Source organism: Gavialis gangeticus, unplaced genomic scaffold (genome assembly GCF_001723915.1).
Source record: "Gavialis gangeticus isolate Ggan-Ray unplaced genomic scaffold, GavGan_comp1, whole genome shotgun sequence".
In the NCBI taxonomy this organism is placed as follows: domain Eukaryota; kingdom Metazoa; phylum Chordata; order Crocodylia; family Gavialidae; genus Gavialis; species Gavialis gangeticus.
Genome location: NW_017728995.1, coordinates 64,641,440 through 64,656,310, shown reverse-complemented (window position 1 = coordinate 64,656,310; position 14,871 = coordinate 64,641,440). Strand labels below are relative to the sequence as shown.

Here is a 14,871-nt window from a genome sequence, read left to right as displayed (position 1 = left end):
CGGGCTAGAAGATCTACTAGGTCCCTTCCGACCCTTAATCTATGAATCTATATCTACTACTCCCCACAGTTCACTGTCATCTACAAACTTGCCGAGGGTGCACTCTATGTCATCTTCCAGGTCATTAATTAAAATATTGAACAAAACTGGCCCCAGGACTGATCCCTTAGACACTCCACTTGATACTCCAACTAGACATTGAGCCATTGACTACTACCCTCTAAGCCCAATGATCCAGCCAGTCTTCTAACCACCTTACAGTCCACTCATCCAACCTGGACTTCCTTAGCTGGCTTGCGAGAAGAGAAAGCTTTGGGAGGCTGTATTAAAAGTAGGGGTGCACCAATAAAGATTTTTTGGGTTGATACCAATGGCCAATTATTAACGAGCCATATCAGCTGATACCAATGTGATTGCCAATATGCAGCCCAGCAGCTTGAAGAGCAGCATCATGAAGTATTTGCAGGTCACGTGCTACAACACTGGGGAGTGTACATACTGCTACACATGAGCCTACGCACCAGTGTGGTTCTACAGAACCCTGAAGCAATTCTACAGCAAGTACAAACCATAGAAAGAAGGCCCGACGACACTAGTGAACCACCACAAGATATAGGAGGTGACGAGGAAGAGGGACATTGCATCACCCATAGACTTACTCCCTGGTGACAGCTGCCAGGCTGCGTGGGAAAGGATCTTCCATGAGGACCTGCAGAAGGAACTCAGAGACGTGAACTGGCAGGTAACCTACTGAGCACTCCCAGTGCAGGTGCAAGGCCACAGAGAAGGGCAGAGAAGCCAACCATACCGCCCCTGTAAAACCTGCCCATGGAAGGCAGAAACAATTTACCACCTCCTGTGGTACTGTCCATATGGCAAAGGGGTGTAAAACACTTTTCTCAAGATAGTAATAGGGGTAAAAATTCTAACCCAGAGAAGTGGTGCTGTTCAGGCACCTGTCCAAGCAGCAGGGGACCCCAATGGCCTGCTTTGACAAACTGACCTCCTGCTTCAGAAACACCTTATGGAAGACCAGGAACTTGCTCATGTACAGGCATGCAAACATCTCAATAGAGGCCTGTGTCAAAATGGGACTAAATGAAATGCAAGGGTACTACGACAAAGCAGTAAAAGACATCGGGGAGATGGCGGGGATCATGCAGAAGAGGATGGATTGGCACAGACTGTTCAGAGGTGGGACCCCTAAAGAAAGGGATGATGAAAATGACGATGATGACAATAATGGCAGTGGAACCAACAAGAGAGAAGATGACGGTAACAGCAATGACTGAAAGGATTGGGAAATAGACAGGGGAAGGGGAGGACAGAGGGGGCATCACTGAGGGGCACAGGTGATGGTGATGGACACACAGAAACATAGGAGTGTGGCTGAGCAGGTGTGCACTGCAGATATTATGATGGGAATATGTATGGTGTAATTGCAATGATATGTTTTGGACTGACAAGTGAGCCACAGTGACAGGTTTGTGGTGTGTACATATATATTTTTTTTTGCAAAATTTTTTTTTTTAAATCAGTTTTTAGGAAGAAGTAATTTCACAGGAGCAAGTTATTTCCCATTCTAATTAGGAGTGGGTTTCTGGATAAATATATGCTCAGACTTTTTCAAAAAAAAAAAAAAAATCAACAGCTGGACTTCAAACCATTGCTCTAAAGCCCAGTAAAATTGTCTGAGCGCGATTTATGGGAAACGGAAGTTAATTTGGAGATCTTTCTTATGCCATTGTTAGAACTGTTGTGCTAATACTTAAGCATCAACATGTCATTTAACACTATACATACCATATTTACTCAAACAAAAGATGACCCCCCAAGAATTAGATTCTATATATGGAAACATGCATACATTTGTTATACTTTTCCAGGTATAGAATCTAATTATTGAAGATCTGCCTTGAATTTGGCCTTGTCCCACTGTTACAGCCACAAAAATAAATCTGGAGGGGTCAGGAAGCCCCTTTGCTCTCTGTTTCCCCCCAACTTTTTCCCCTGACAGCCCCTTCCCCCTCTCCTTACTATCAGACCCTGCTCTCCCTGAGCATGTGGAAGTGAGGAGCAAATTTGCAAACAATAGCCTTGAAATTAAACATGACTGTAACAATTTGTATATAGGACCCATAGACTTAGTTTATCCAGAATTGATGTATGTTACCTTTTTATCAAACTGCTGCCAGTTTTAGCACAGGTACTCCATAAACACATTTTGGAACAGCACTTTGGCATCTAGTTATATACAGCACAAACTATGCATGATATTGGCCCAAAGCCAAAGGCTTGTGATTTACTACATACTTAACTGGGCTGAGCCTCAGAGTCAACAGCATTTCAAACCCCTGTGACCCCACAGCCACCACTGTTCAGTATGTGTGTGTTCTCCAGAAACCTCCCATAAAGTATCCATGTGCTATTTAGCCCCCACTCATTACTGGAACTGGGCATTCTTGTCAAAAGTCTTGGGATACTCTAAAAATTTATATGCAGATGAGGTGCAGGGCAACTTGATCCAGCTTCACCTCATGGAGGGCAAGGCCACATAATCATAGGCACCAAGCTGAGAAAGGGCATAACAGACAGATTCTGGGTGAACTGTTTGTGGGCCCATTTTGTGATGTTTACCAGGCATTTAAGACTGGTAGAGAAAGGAATTATTAGAAATGGGAAAGGCACAGCTGAGTTGTGGGAGTAAAGAGAAAGTCTAAATGTATGCATTATAGTGACTCACCATGACTTGGAAAAGAGTTGGTTGTGAGCAGAACTGAGCACAATGGGCACTACCACATAACTTATTCAAATGGGTTGCACCAACCTGTTGTTGTGGTAATGTGGGCCACATGTTTTATAATCATGATCAGCATTGGCTGCATATAAATCAACTTCATAGTTGGATTCTACTGCTGAGCACATGCAGCTTTTGGCAGAAGTTTAATGATAAACAGTATATTTAGAGAGATGTCATTGTATGCTATTATAAGATGTGGGCTTTTATCCATATGCCAATTGTGGGGAGAAAACCTCATCTTGGATTTGAGTAAATATGGTATTTGCACTCTACAGATTGAGTATAAGACTACCATATATAAGAATTTTTATACAGAAGCAGCAATTGAGCATCTTTTCCTCCAGAGAAACATCACCTATGAGGCAATAATACACTACAGCTGCAAGAATATTCTGCCACTCGTTTTCTTTCAAACATCCCCCCTTAAAATCTCAGCAGGGATGCAGAGCTGGTGAGCCAGCTGACAAGGGCCAAAAGAGTACTATGCAAAGGAGTCACAAGGTGTATCCTGAAGTGACTGGGTTAGAAGGAGTTCATATCTAGAATATAGACGCAAGAAAACTAGGAAGAGAAGCAAAGAGAAGGAAGCACAAGATCAGTTGCAATATTTCTGCCAAGTAGCCTAGTTTTACTTCCGACATCAGAAATATGCTGCCTGTAATAACAGGGTTTGTATCATAGCCTTCATGGTACAGAGGCTTAAGAGGAATAATAGAACTGCAAATCCAAGAATGATTTTTGCCACTAATAGCAACATTAAAAAGTTGATAGAAATCTTGGCTACAGGTTTCTGGTTTATTAGGCAAAAGTCCCAATGTATTGCCACGTGACAAAACATTTGGTCCTGCATCAGCCAGTTCCCACACAGAAAGGTACATTTTTGCTTCAGCAGTGAAACAGTCTATCTTCATCACCTCTGCACCTGTCTGAAGAATCATGTTAACATGCAGACAGGCTGAAAAAATCATAGGCGTTTGGAAAACAAAAACCAAGAGTGAGAGAAGATGCTACATAAGTATTTAAAAGGATGAGCACTGTACCTTCACTAGGGACTTTTACAAAAAATATTTACTACTGGTTCTGCTCCACCAGTGCTATCCAATATACAGACAAGGCTTTGGGAGACCCTGGCATCTATGCCATCATGTCAGTTTCATAGTTGTTAGGGGCTGGAAGGGACCTTACAAATCACTGGGTCCAGCCCCCCTGCACTTGGGCAGGAAAGGCTGCTGGGATCAAATGATCCCGGAAAGATGGATGTCAAGACATTTTTTGAAGATGGCCAGGGTGGGTGACTGTACCACTTCTGGGGGGAGCCTGTTCCAAACCCTGGGTACTCAGCTTGTAAAGATGTTTTTCCTTATGTCTAGCCTGAAGCAAACTTCAGTCCCATTATTGAAGTGATCTTGTGCCCATTATTTCTTGTTCTCCTTTGGGGGGCCTTGCTGAATAGATGCTCTCCCAAACCCTGATATTCACCCTGATATACTTATAGGCTGCAATCAAGTCCCCCTGAGTCATCTCTTCTCCAGGCTGAACAATCCCAAGTCCCTCCGTCTCTCCTCATACGTCTTGGTCTCCAGGCCTCTAATCATGCGTGTGGCCCTCCTCTGGACTCTCTCTCGAGCTTCTCCACATCCTTCTTGAAGTTTGATGCCCAAAACTGAACGCAGTACTCTAGCTGTGGTCTCACTAAGGCTGAGTCAAGAGGGAGTTCTTTGCCTTGCTCAAGATGCCTGAATGGATGCATGCCACTGTTTGGTTAGCTCTGCCAGCTATGGCATCGCATTGGTGGCTCGTGTTCATTTTGTTGTCAGTCATGACACTCAGGTCTCATTCAGTTGTGCTGCTGGCAAGCAGAGCACTGCCGAGTCTGTAAGTGAGTTGTGGATTATTTCTCCCCAGGTGGAGCACTTTACTTTTCTCTGTAGTAAATGATATCAGGTTGCGGTCTGCCCACTTCATGAGCCCATCCAGGTTGACCCGTATTGCCAGCCTGTCTTCCATAGTGACAGTGTTCCCCCACAGCTCAGTGTCATCAGCAGACTTTGCCAGATTGCTTGTAATACCTGAATCCAAATCATTAACGAACATGTTGAAGAGCACTGATCTGAGTACTGACCCCTGAGGGATGCCACTGGTCACCCTCTGCCATGATGACTCAGTTCTGTCAATCAATACCCTTTGCAGCTTTACCTGCAAGGTTGGACAGGGCCAAGAAAGAAGCAGCAGCCAGAGCCTTGTTACCAGACTTTCAGTTGAAACACTGAGTAGGAGGTTTAAAATCCTTACTGAAGAAAAGGAGAGAAATGTTTGCACTGCATGTTGCCAGTTTATGGCTTACTTTAACAGAATAATGAGAAAAGGCCTTACTTTTGGGGAAAAAAATCATTTCAACTCCCCTTGCCATCCCCCCCAGTCTTATTGGATCAGCATTTTTACCTGATATTAAGCTACACTAGTAACAAGGCTACTTAATATTTTTCCCTTTGGAAGGGATACCAACAGCTTGCACAATTTTAACCTGCTTTTATAAATGTAATATTTCTTCTGATTGGTGGAACTGAGAGTGCCCAGGTTCATGCATTTGATATCATTATACACACAAATTTTACTGTTTCCCATTTAGTTCCTCCTTTTGTTTACATTGGATTTATCCAGCAACCAATGAAAGTGAATTAAAACTGGATTTAAACACTTTTTTCGGTAACCTGACTAAATTACAAATTGACAGTGCATCTTTGGCATACCAGGTTCTCTTCCTGCCTGCCCTAATGCTCAAAAGGAACTTTCTTATTTTCTTTCCCCATTACCCAACAATTTTTGGTCAACCTGCTGCTCCCACTCTCCTCTGTCATTCTGTGAGTAAGTGAACATAAGAAAAGCATATGGTCTAGTTTACAGTCTTAACATGGCAAATTAACATAGAAGACCATGGGTTTCTCATTACTCTTGGTCTGCCCACCACAGTTAGGAGTTATGTGAGTGAGCCAGAGTTTCAAGAAATCAGAATTCCACTCCTCCACACATTCCAGCAGGGAACAGGGAATACAGTGTCTGCAGGGCTATTCCAAAGGGGATAATCCTCAACATGCAGACACTTGAGAGGCAAGTTGCAGCTACCCTACATGTACACTGCAACAGGTTCAGTCTTCCTCCCATCCTCAAGGCAGTAACATATTTGCTTTAGATTAGTATTATTTACTGAGATGCCTTAAATTTATAATAGTCCCCTCAAACCAGGGAAAAGTCTTTTCAATCAGCCTAAGCATATATTTTCTAACAGTTTTGTAGATGTTATCTTTTACTATTTCTAACCAAAAAAAATCCCTCTTAAGGTTCTCAAGCATGTATCATTTTTCCTCTTTACATCTGACTGATGCTAACTTATTTCTCACGGGGGCTCACCCCCCCCCCATATCCCATCCTTATTTTTCAAAGAAGTACTTTGAAAAAACCTTGCACTATCTTTCTCCCTCTCATACACATAGCTAGTTTAATTTACCAGATACCGTAACTTATATAAAAACCATGCCCTGTCTAAACGTGCCTGTCCATCATTATAAAGAGATATTGACATGAATTTGAAATGACTGTATTTTGCCTAAAGAGGGAACGCTAACTATTTGGTTGTTTTATTTAGTGAATACAAGAAAACGAAACTACAAAAAAATTCCTTAGCAAGAAAAAAAGCCAAAACCCTATGCTTAACCCCCCCCTCCAAAATACAAAATGCAAATTTGCTAGCAGATTATAATGTAGGGCACTGTCATACTTTGAAGGGAGGGAGTTGCATGGTTCTATGTTTACTTTCCCTTAGTAACTTTCACAAAAAATTACATGCCAAAAAAATTATTTTCCAAAACTGGAACCTTCCAAATTCATCCTGGGACCTACAAAATTAAGTTTTGCCTTGTCTGCATGTGCTCATACTAAAGCTTTGATTATTTTCCTTTTTCAAACTTGCAAAAAGTGTTACATTGCCAAATCAATAAACAAATGTCAACCCTATGCAAATTTGATTTCTGTATCAACCCTGGAATATCCCCACAAACAAGTAACACCATCACCATCCAATTGATTATTTCAGCTTTTCCTAAGCAAAGGGATAGGTTTGGTAATGCACCTGGTGAGTTAGGAATTGTGGGTCCTGACAGATCCAGGCATGGCACAAAAGAGAATTAATTCCAAACCAGAAAACACTTTATTAAGACTATCTTGCCACTGACCCTGTGCAAAGCTGACAGTTTTGACAAACCTAACTGAACTCTCGGCTAAAGCCTAAGAGGCAGAAAAGTCCTAGAACATAAAGGACTTCACAGATTAAAAGCAGGACAAACTGAACCATGAAGCCAAGCAAGAATTAGAGTACTGCAGATTACAAATCATGGATATAACATGATTCATGTCTGAACTACCAATAAGCAAACAGATGTTCACATGCTGCAATTAGCTATACTTCCTGAATACTCTTAATGAATAACCAAATACAGACTGCATTGCAGTCATCAGTTCTACTATGGTGAAAGGCACAGTTATAGCAAGTACTTTATCATAAAGTAAACTGAGCTCAAACTCCTCTCAGGTGAAGGGGGAAGTACACAGCCCCGGCTGTTATAACCGGGCATCCAAAAACAGGTAAGAAAAAAAAAATCTTGGGTATCACCCTTCCCAACAAATGGTAGTATGTGCCCTATCCCTTTTAACTTAATGAGCTTTCAAGCTCTGACAGCTCCTATGGCTATTTTTCTTATCCACCATCACTGCAGCCTCATCTGTACAGAGCTTGTGAGCTAGCTCTCAGCTAAGCACCACTCCTTAGAGTCAACAAGAAAGCAGTCACAGAGAAAGCAAAGTAATCAAAGGGCTTGAGTCTGATGAAGAGACATGTTATCAAGCTTATCCACTGCACTTTCTTCTCCAATGGCCTCACAAACACTTAAACAGGATCAGTGATGACAAAAGTCCACAGTACCTCACATAAGAGTGCTTGTCTGCACAAGGACAATAACCATGTATCAGTCTCTGGCTTCCACAATTGATGATGGCACGGGAAGGCAAAACAGATTCTATCTACAAGGTTGGTTTAGCTTTTTTATATACTGACAGGTGTTAAAATTTCTTTCCAGTGTCAAAAATGATGTGAAGTTACACACAGGGAGAATGATATATTCTGAATGATTTTTAACCAAAAATCAGGGTTTGGGGAAAAAAAGACAAACTCTTCAGCTGTATGCAAAGTCTATAAACCAATAAAAGTACTACAACATCCCTCACTCCGAAGTCACCCTGTGCTTGTAATTTAAAGGAAACATATTTAGGTGTTGTATTTACCATGCTGTTAGTAAGTTACATTTAAAAAATGCATTAGATAGCAAGGTTACAATGTCTCAACTGATTATTTGCTTTCCAGCAAATAATACCCTTTTCAGCTTTAACTCACACATTCTCTGTTCTTTTGCAGTTGGATCTTTTTTCTTCTTTGTTTTCAATGATTTTACTTCCCCACCAGTTCCTCAGATGCTTCTCTCTACTTTTTTGCATACCATTTTCCCCTCAACTGTCTTTTACTTTGTCTTCCCATCCCAACTCACTTAAATATTTTACTTATCTTCTCTATTTTAACCAATAAAGATGCCCATTTCCACATTCATCCCCATTCATATAAACACTGAACAAATTCTTGCCCATTTCCCTAACACCCAAAGAATTTGTAAAATTTCTTACATATAAGAGTCTGCACAAAGCTAGAAGCTTAATTATCTCTGTAAATTAAACCCTAGATTCTACAGAATCCGAGATCCTCTAGGGAACCAAGAAAACTATAAAGTTATTTGCAATACGTAATAATAACCACAGCTATTCAACCACAGAAATCAAGCAGCACTGAAGTCAGATGAGCATTTAAAGGAAGCATGACATTTTACACAAAGTTCTTGTTCTAAAACTGTGCCTAAAACCCTCACTATTAGTAAGGCCACCAACTCTATAGTCTGAAGGGCCAAGTATGATGCTTTAGATAGGAACGGTTCTCCACTGTTTCTTTCCTGTTATTGTTAAAAACTGAAAGCCTCTGACAGGAAACTTGTTGCTTCAATGTGCTAGCTGGAAATAAAAACATGCTACATTCAGCCCGCCTAGCCATCTTCAGACAATGCCTGCTCAAAAAAAAAGGGGGGTGGGGGGTGGGGAAGGAGCCTGAAGAAACATTGCTATAATCCTAATCCATTCATTTTGGAGACCTACCCAGGCATTCCAACCATCGTGTCTGTCCTGTGGCTCAGAAATAACCCAGTGCCACTTAGCCGATCCTGCCGGCGCTGGTAAAGCTTGGAGGATGTCAGTCCCTTAAGTCGCATGCTGGCCATGGCACCCCACGCCACCATAAAGGAGAATGCAGAAAGACAACTGAAACAGCATTTATAGTTGAGTGAGTCACTTTCCTTCTGGGAGTTGCCCTTACTTCTCAGAAGTGCTAAAGCAGGATGGGCAGAATCCCGCCCAAGTGCTGCTTCTTACGCTTCACCGGTTAAATTCCTAATGGATCCACCAATTCTTCTTCCCTGCATCCTAGTAGCAGTTACCTATTTAAGACAGCATAATAAGGCATCTACACCAATGATTCATCCTGTGTCAGACTTGCACTCCAATTCTACACAAGTTCTATTTTCCAAAAGACATTTAAAACTTTCATTCTTCAAGTAACACATCCACTTAAGCTAATAAGGTGCCTCAACCAAGTGCACACAACAGTAGACTGTAGAATGGATTAGCAGATCCTCTCAGCAAAGTGCTCAGGATTTTATTGCAGGCTTGCATTCAATCCTGGCTATTCTAAGTCAGGCCCATGCAGACTGTTGCATCATAAAACGTCTTCATGATATTGCAATCAACAGAGCCCTTCATTCCACTTGGATTAAGTGCATCTCCAGAAGTTAAAGCACGAAGACTCTTTGCTCTCTAGATATGCTCCAGGCTACAAAAGCAGCATACTGCACTGGACCAGGAAGCTGAGAAGAGTGACATACTTTACATTCCAACCTCCAAAGCACATACTCTGTTGGGAACTGAACAGGGGCTCCAGCCAGAAGCCCACCCTTTATACCACTCCTCTTCCCCGCCCACCCCTTGGACGGAGCGAGGATCACATTACACAAATGGGCCTTAAAGTAAAAAATATGACAATACAAAAGTCAGTTCCTTAGAGGAACAAAGGGACCAAGTGGAAGGCAAAAGGCATATACAGGTCAGGATGTCATCTCAACAGCAGCAGCAGCAGCACAGTCCATGAAAAGCAATCACGTATTGATTCTACAGTAAATGGAAAAGATACAAGCGTAATCATGAGATTACATATACTGGTACCACGTCTGCACTCTTGCAAACTCTAAGAATAATAAAGTGAGAAAAGTGGAAGGAATGATTTCACAACAATTTGACTGGCGTGAAACAAAAATATCAGAGCTCTTAATATCAGAGCAGAAGGGTTTAATTAGGATCCAAGAAAAATGTACTAAGAACATTAGCTTCCAAAAGCAAAAGGCAAGTGGCATCCTCATGGTCAATTAGGAGTTTCATAGTTTGCACCTGAAGGTAATCTGCAAAGATTTTTCTAAAGTTGTCCATATGTCATATTTATTTCACTCTTGACCAGAGGCAATGAAAGTGTTACAAGAGCCAATGACTTTCTATATTAGCTAGGACCTAAGTATCTGTTCCTAAAAACAAGAAGGAAGGGAAGGAGGGGTGGTGGTAAGGGGCAGAAAGCATCTTTTAAATGCACACACCCTGGCTCTTTTATCAAAGAACAGACACCAGCTCAGGGTCCCTCCACATGCCCGTCCCCAGCCTTTCAAAGTCACCTTTTGAGACGATTAATGTCAACACCTTAAGGGAATGCTGTTTAAATTGAAGTGAGAGAAGTCTAGCCTTCTGCTTTAGCCAGAGATGGGTATCCCACCTCCAAAAAGAACCTTGTCTGACAAATTGCTAAGAACTTTTAAGTTAGTTAAACCAGCCAGCTAATCTCTGAGAACAGGTTTCTATGGAAAGAATCATTCTCTTAATAATGCATATTCACCCTGAAAACCAAAAGCAGCTTATATTAGTTTAATGCATGAAGATAGAAGTCTTATAATTACTGACCTTGCTATACTCTAATTCTTTCTACTTGCAATTGCATTATAAAATGTGGTCCACATTCACAGCTGTAGCTCCTGTTCACTAAATTAAAATGCAATGGTCAGAACCTGGCCTACCAGAATACTTTAATGAAAAATAATATAGTCCCTGCTTCTTACCTTAACTGGATTAGGACGAATCAATAGGCATATCTGTATATGCAGCTGCTCTTTCTGTGGACTGCAGGAAGTACAGAGGCGTCTCCAAGTCCCACTGAGACCAAGATTGCAATGACAAAGATCATGTCCTACTAATAATAATGCAGTGAAACAAGCACTTAAGGACCCTTCTTTAGACCTTGCCTAGAGCTACAAATTTGTAAATGCACTCCCAGTGGCAGAAGCAATAGCATAACCAGAATACATGCCATTTTACTTCAGTATTTTCAAACCAAACACCCCAGTGGTAAAAATAAGAAAAGCCATAATTTTCAGTTTGCTTTGTGCCTTTGACACCACTTCGTTTATTGCTTGTTTTCTTATTTTGCTTTGTGTTGGAAGTAGTTTCTAACACAACCATCAAGAAAGAAAACATACCAAAAATGAATAGAGGGGAAAAAGATTCATGGGGAGTATTAACATTACTGGGAGGAAGACGACATAGGGAAACTCCTTTTTCGTAAACTAACTAGATTTCTAGAACAAAGACTTCTTTTAGAGGCAACATCCATCAGGCAAATTATATTTTTAGGTTCTCTGAGACTTTTCAGTGTTGAAGAGAAAAAAAACCCATACTTTTCTTTATCCTTACATGAATTTAACAAGTCATCTGAGGTTTGAAATAAAGCAGCATAAAGCTAATAAACGCACTAATAGGTAGAGAAAGAAGTTTCCCTAATTTCTTTCCGTCTTGGTATCTATCTCTGGGTGTTAACTTGCAACACCTGTAGATATTTTCAGACGAAAGAGTGATTCTTAAAATTGACTGTATTCCTTTAAACCGCACATCAACTTTGAGGTAGTATAATATCTATTTTACAGATTAGTAAGTGAAAGTATAAAGAATTTTAGTAAATGTAAATAATAAGTGGTTGCCTATATCAAATCTTTTGCATTGTTTTAACCCAATACATACACAATATGTACATAATAAATGTCAGTATTTTAATTTGCCATACACAAGGAAAGCAGCATTTTCACTTGACAATTTCACATTACACACACACACAAGTATAGTGCATACATTCTGATCACTATTTTAATTAAATTAACATTCCCTAATGCTGTACATCAGTAAACCTAATTACGGAAGCTATTTACATTTAGGCAGTTATCTGCTCAAATAGAAAAGCAAGAAGAATATATAAAAGGGAAAATTCAGTTATTGCTTTCTTTTCTATAGAAAAGGATCGATATTATTATAGTCACTGCATTAAGAAACAGGTTCTTTTGAATCCTCTTATCTGCGTTTCCTCCCTAGCTTTTTTGTTGCTGTGTCAATATCATCCTTTTCTGAGCTTGTCTGATGCCCTCTCTCTTCCAAATTGTAAAGATAACAAGACTATCTTGGCTTTTTTTAAAGCTATTGGCCCACCAGTCATGTATGACATTTCTGGCTCTAGTAGTGCTTACACTGATCATTTCTAGTCGTTTCTATTTAAAGATTGAGATAGTTTTACTGAGTGTGCTGACACATTAAAAAAAATACTAACTACATATTTGAAAGTGAGCATGTATGCATGCGCTTTGCTGAGACATATCCAGAGTACTCAGTGCCTTGCAGAATTGATCCCCAAATGGATTATTCATTTACTGAGAAATAAGCCAGTTGATTTAAAGCTGCAATAAATATTCCTCTCTGATAATTCCCAAGGCAGAATGAGTAACCGTTCTCTGTCTGAGGGAGACACAGAAGCTAAAAGTTAGAAACTTTCGTAACTGACACACTTTCCAGGGCAAATGTTCTAAAATTAAACAGCAAAACATGTTGCTTTGTATAACCCACTATTGGAAAGCTCAAGCCAAGACTCACTCATTTTCAGACATTCAGGGGAAAAAAAATCAGTCCTCTGTTTTATTGCCTTGGAGGAGGAGAAATTAGAAATCCTGCACGATGCTAGTGAACTGCCCAGAAAGTGTCTCTAGTACTTTGGAATGTTCCATAAAGCCTCATGCTCTATATCACCGCCTCTTACTGAAAAGAGTTGTGATTCCTTAAAAGGCAGGGATCTGAAACTGCACTAGGGAACAACACCAGGATTTAACAAACAGCATGGGGATTTAACTTCTCTTGGTCCTGAACCTGAGTGCACCTTGCCTCCTGTAGAACATTTCAGACAATATCACATACTATTTACAGGCTATGGTATACTAGGATCAGTCACGTAGTCCAAATCATTCCCAGATGCCTTTCCCCACCCTTAGTCAAGAGTTGGATGGATCCGCTCCTCCGCTCTGTAAACGCTAACAAAGTTTCAGCCACTTGTTCCTATAGCAAGGAGGCAGAATATGCATGCCCGCAGCATCTTCTTATGCCAAAACTGGTGCCATAAGATATCAGCAGCTAAGATCTGGAATGGGGGATCAGATTCAGCAACAGACTCCAGGAATAGGAAGTAAATGTACTAGGTGCACTCCACCTAACCGCATCAGCCTGTCATCCTCCACTTTGAAAACCTCTGAAACACTGACCATTTTACAGGTGGGGTAATTATTCAGGTTATTGCAGATGTCTTCAGCCAGCCACATGAGGCACTAGGTGTGCTGCAGTCACAGAAAGGCAACAAAGTCCAAACCCCAAAGGAGTTACACACTCCTGGATGCAGAATGCCAAGACTGAGGAGGGCAGAGCATGCCCGCTAAGTGCCATCCTAAGACCTCATTGCTTGCAAAGTCTAGACAGACAGTGCCTGCTTAGTGTGTTCTCACAATTCCCTTAGGAAGGAAATTTAGGAGTCGCTTTGGACAGTTTGCTAAAAATACGGGCTTAGTGCTCAACAGGCATCAAACGTTAGGGATTATCCAGAAGAGAACTGTTAACATAACCGAGAGGACCACGGTGCCGCCTTCTACATCTGCAGTGTGTCCACACCTGGCACGCTGGGCCCTGCTCCGGCCCCCACACCTCCAGCAGGACACACGGAGCAGGCACCGAGAAGGGCAGCCGGGCGGAGGAGCGGCACGGAGGGCCCCCCGTGTGAGGAGAGGCTCCCGAGGCCAGGCCTGTTCCCTTGAGAAAAGGGACGCCGGAGGCCGGACGGGCTGAGGGTTGCCAAACCCGCGAGCGGCAAAGAGAGGACTCGGTGGGGATTGCCCATGCACCGTCTCGCACGAGACACGGGCCAGGGCTCCCAGCGTGAACCCGGCAGCTGGGAAGTTGCCAGCGGCGCCCAGGCAGCTCTCTTTACCCCGGGGCGTGCCGCTCACGCGCGGAACGCCCCGCCCCCAGGCGCCGCGGAAGCCCACCGCCCCGCCGGGCTCACAAAGGGCTTCTCGGGGGAAAGGGGCGCCGGCGGCGCAGCCTCCGAAGGGCAACGGCCGAGACCTTCGCCAGCGGCAGTGGAAACCCCCCTGCTTCTCCGCAGGCCCCTCAGCCCTTCAGCGTGCGCTCCCTGCCACGGGGCCTGGGCAAGGCGCACCTATGGCCCCAGACGGCAAAGGGCAATTGTGATGAGTTGCCCCCTCGGGCCACAGGGCAGGGAGCCCTACCCCAGACTCTCCATCGCTTGCACAATGCCTTTGAGCGGAGCCCAGAGCCGGGGCTGGGGTCCCTTCCGGGCCGAGCTCAGGGCACCTCAGGGGGGGGCAAAGCGGAGCGGGCAAAGGCGGAGGCTCCAGACCTGCCAGGTCCGAGCCCGGGCACAGCCGCGGGGCTGCCCAGCGGAGCGAGGCACCGGCGGGGGACGGGGACCTGCCCCAGGGCGGCCCGGGCACGCCCTGGCGCTGCCCCCG

At 42.8% G+C, this 14,871-nt stretch overlaps 1 protein-coding gene across 1 annotated transcript in view; it reads right to left on the bottom strand.

Moving 5' to 3' along the window:
* Positions 1–9,852, bottom strand: part of LIMS2 (LIM zinc finger domain containing 2) — a 46,700-nt gene extending 36,848 nt beyond the window's left edge. Inside the window, exon 1 of the mRNA XM_019503729.1 lies at positions 9,047–9,852. Within this exon, the coding sequence (XP_019359274.1) occupies positions 9,047–9,186 (140 nt within the window). The 5' untranslated portion in view covers positions 9,187–9,852. The remainder of the gene's footprint in view (positions 1–9,046) is intronic.
* Between the last annotated feature and the right edge of the window lie 5,019 nt (positions 9,853–14,871).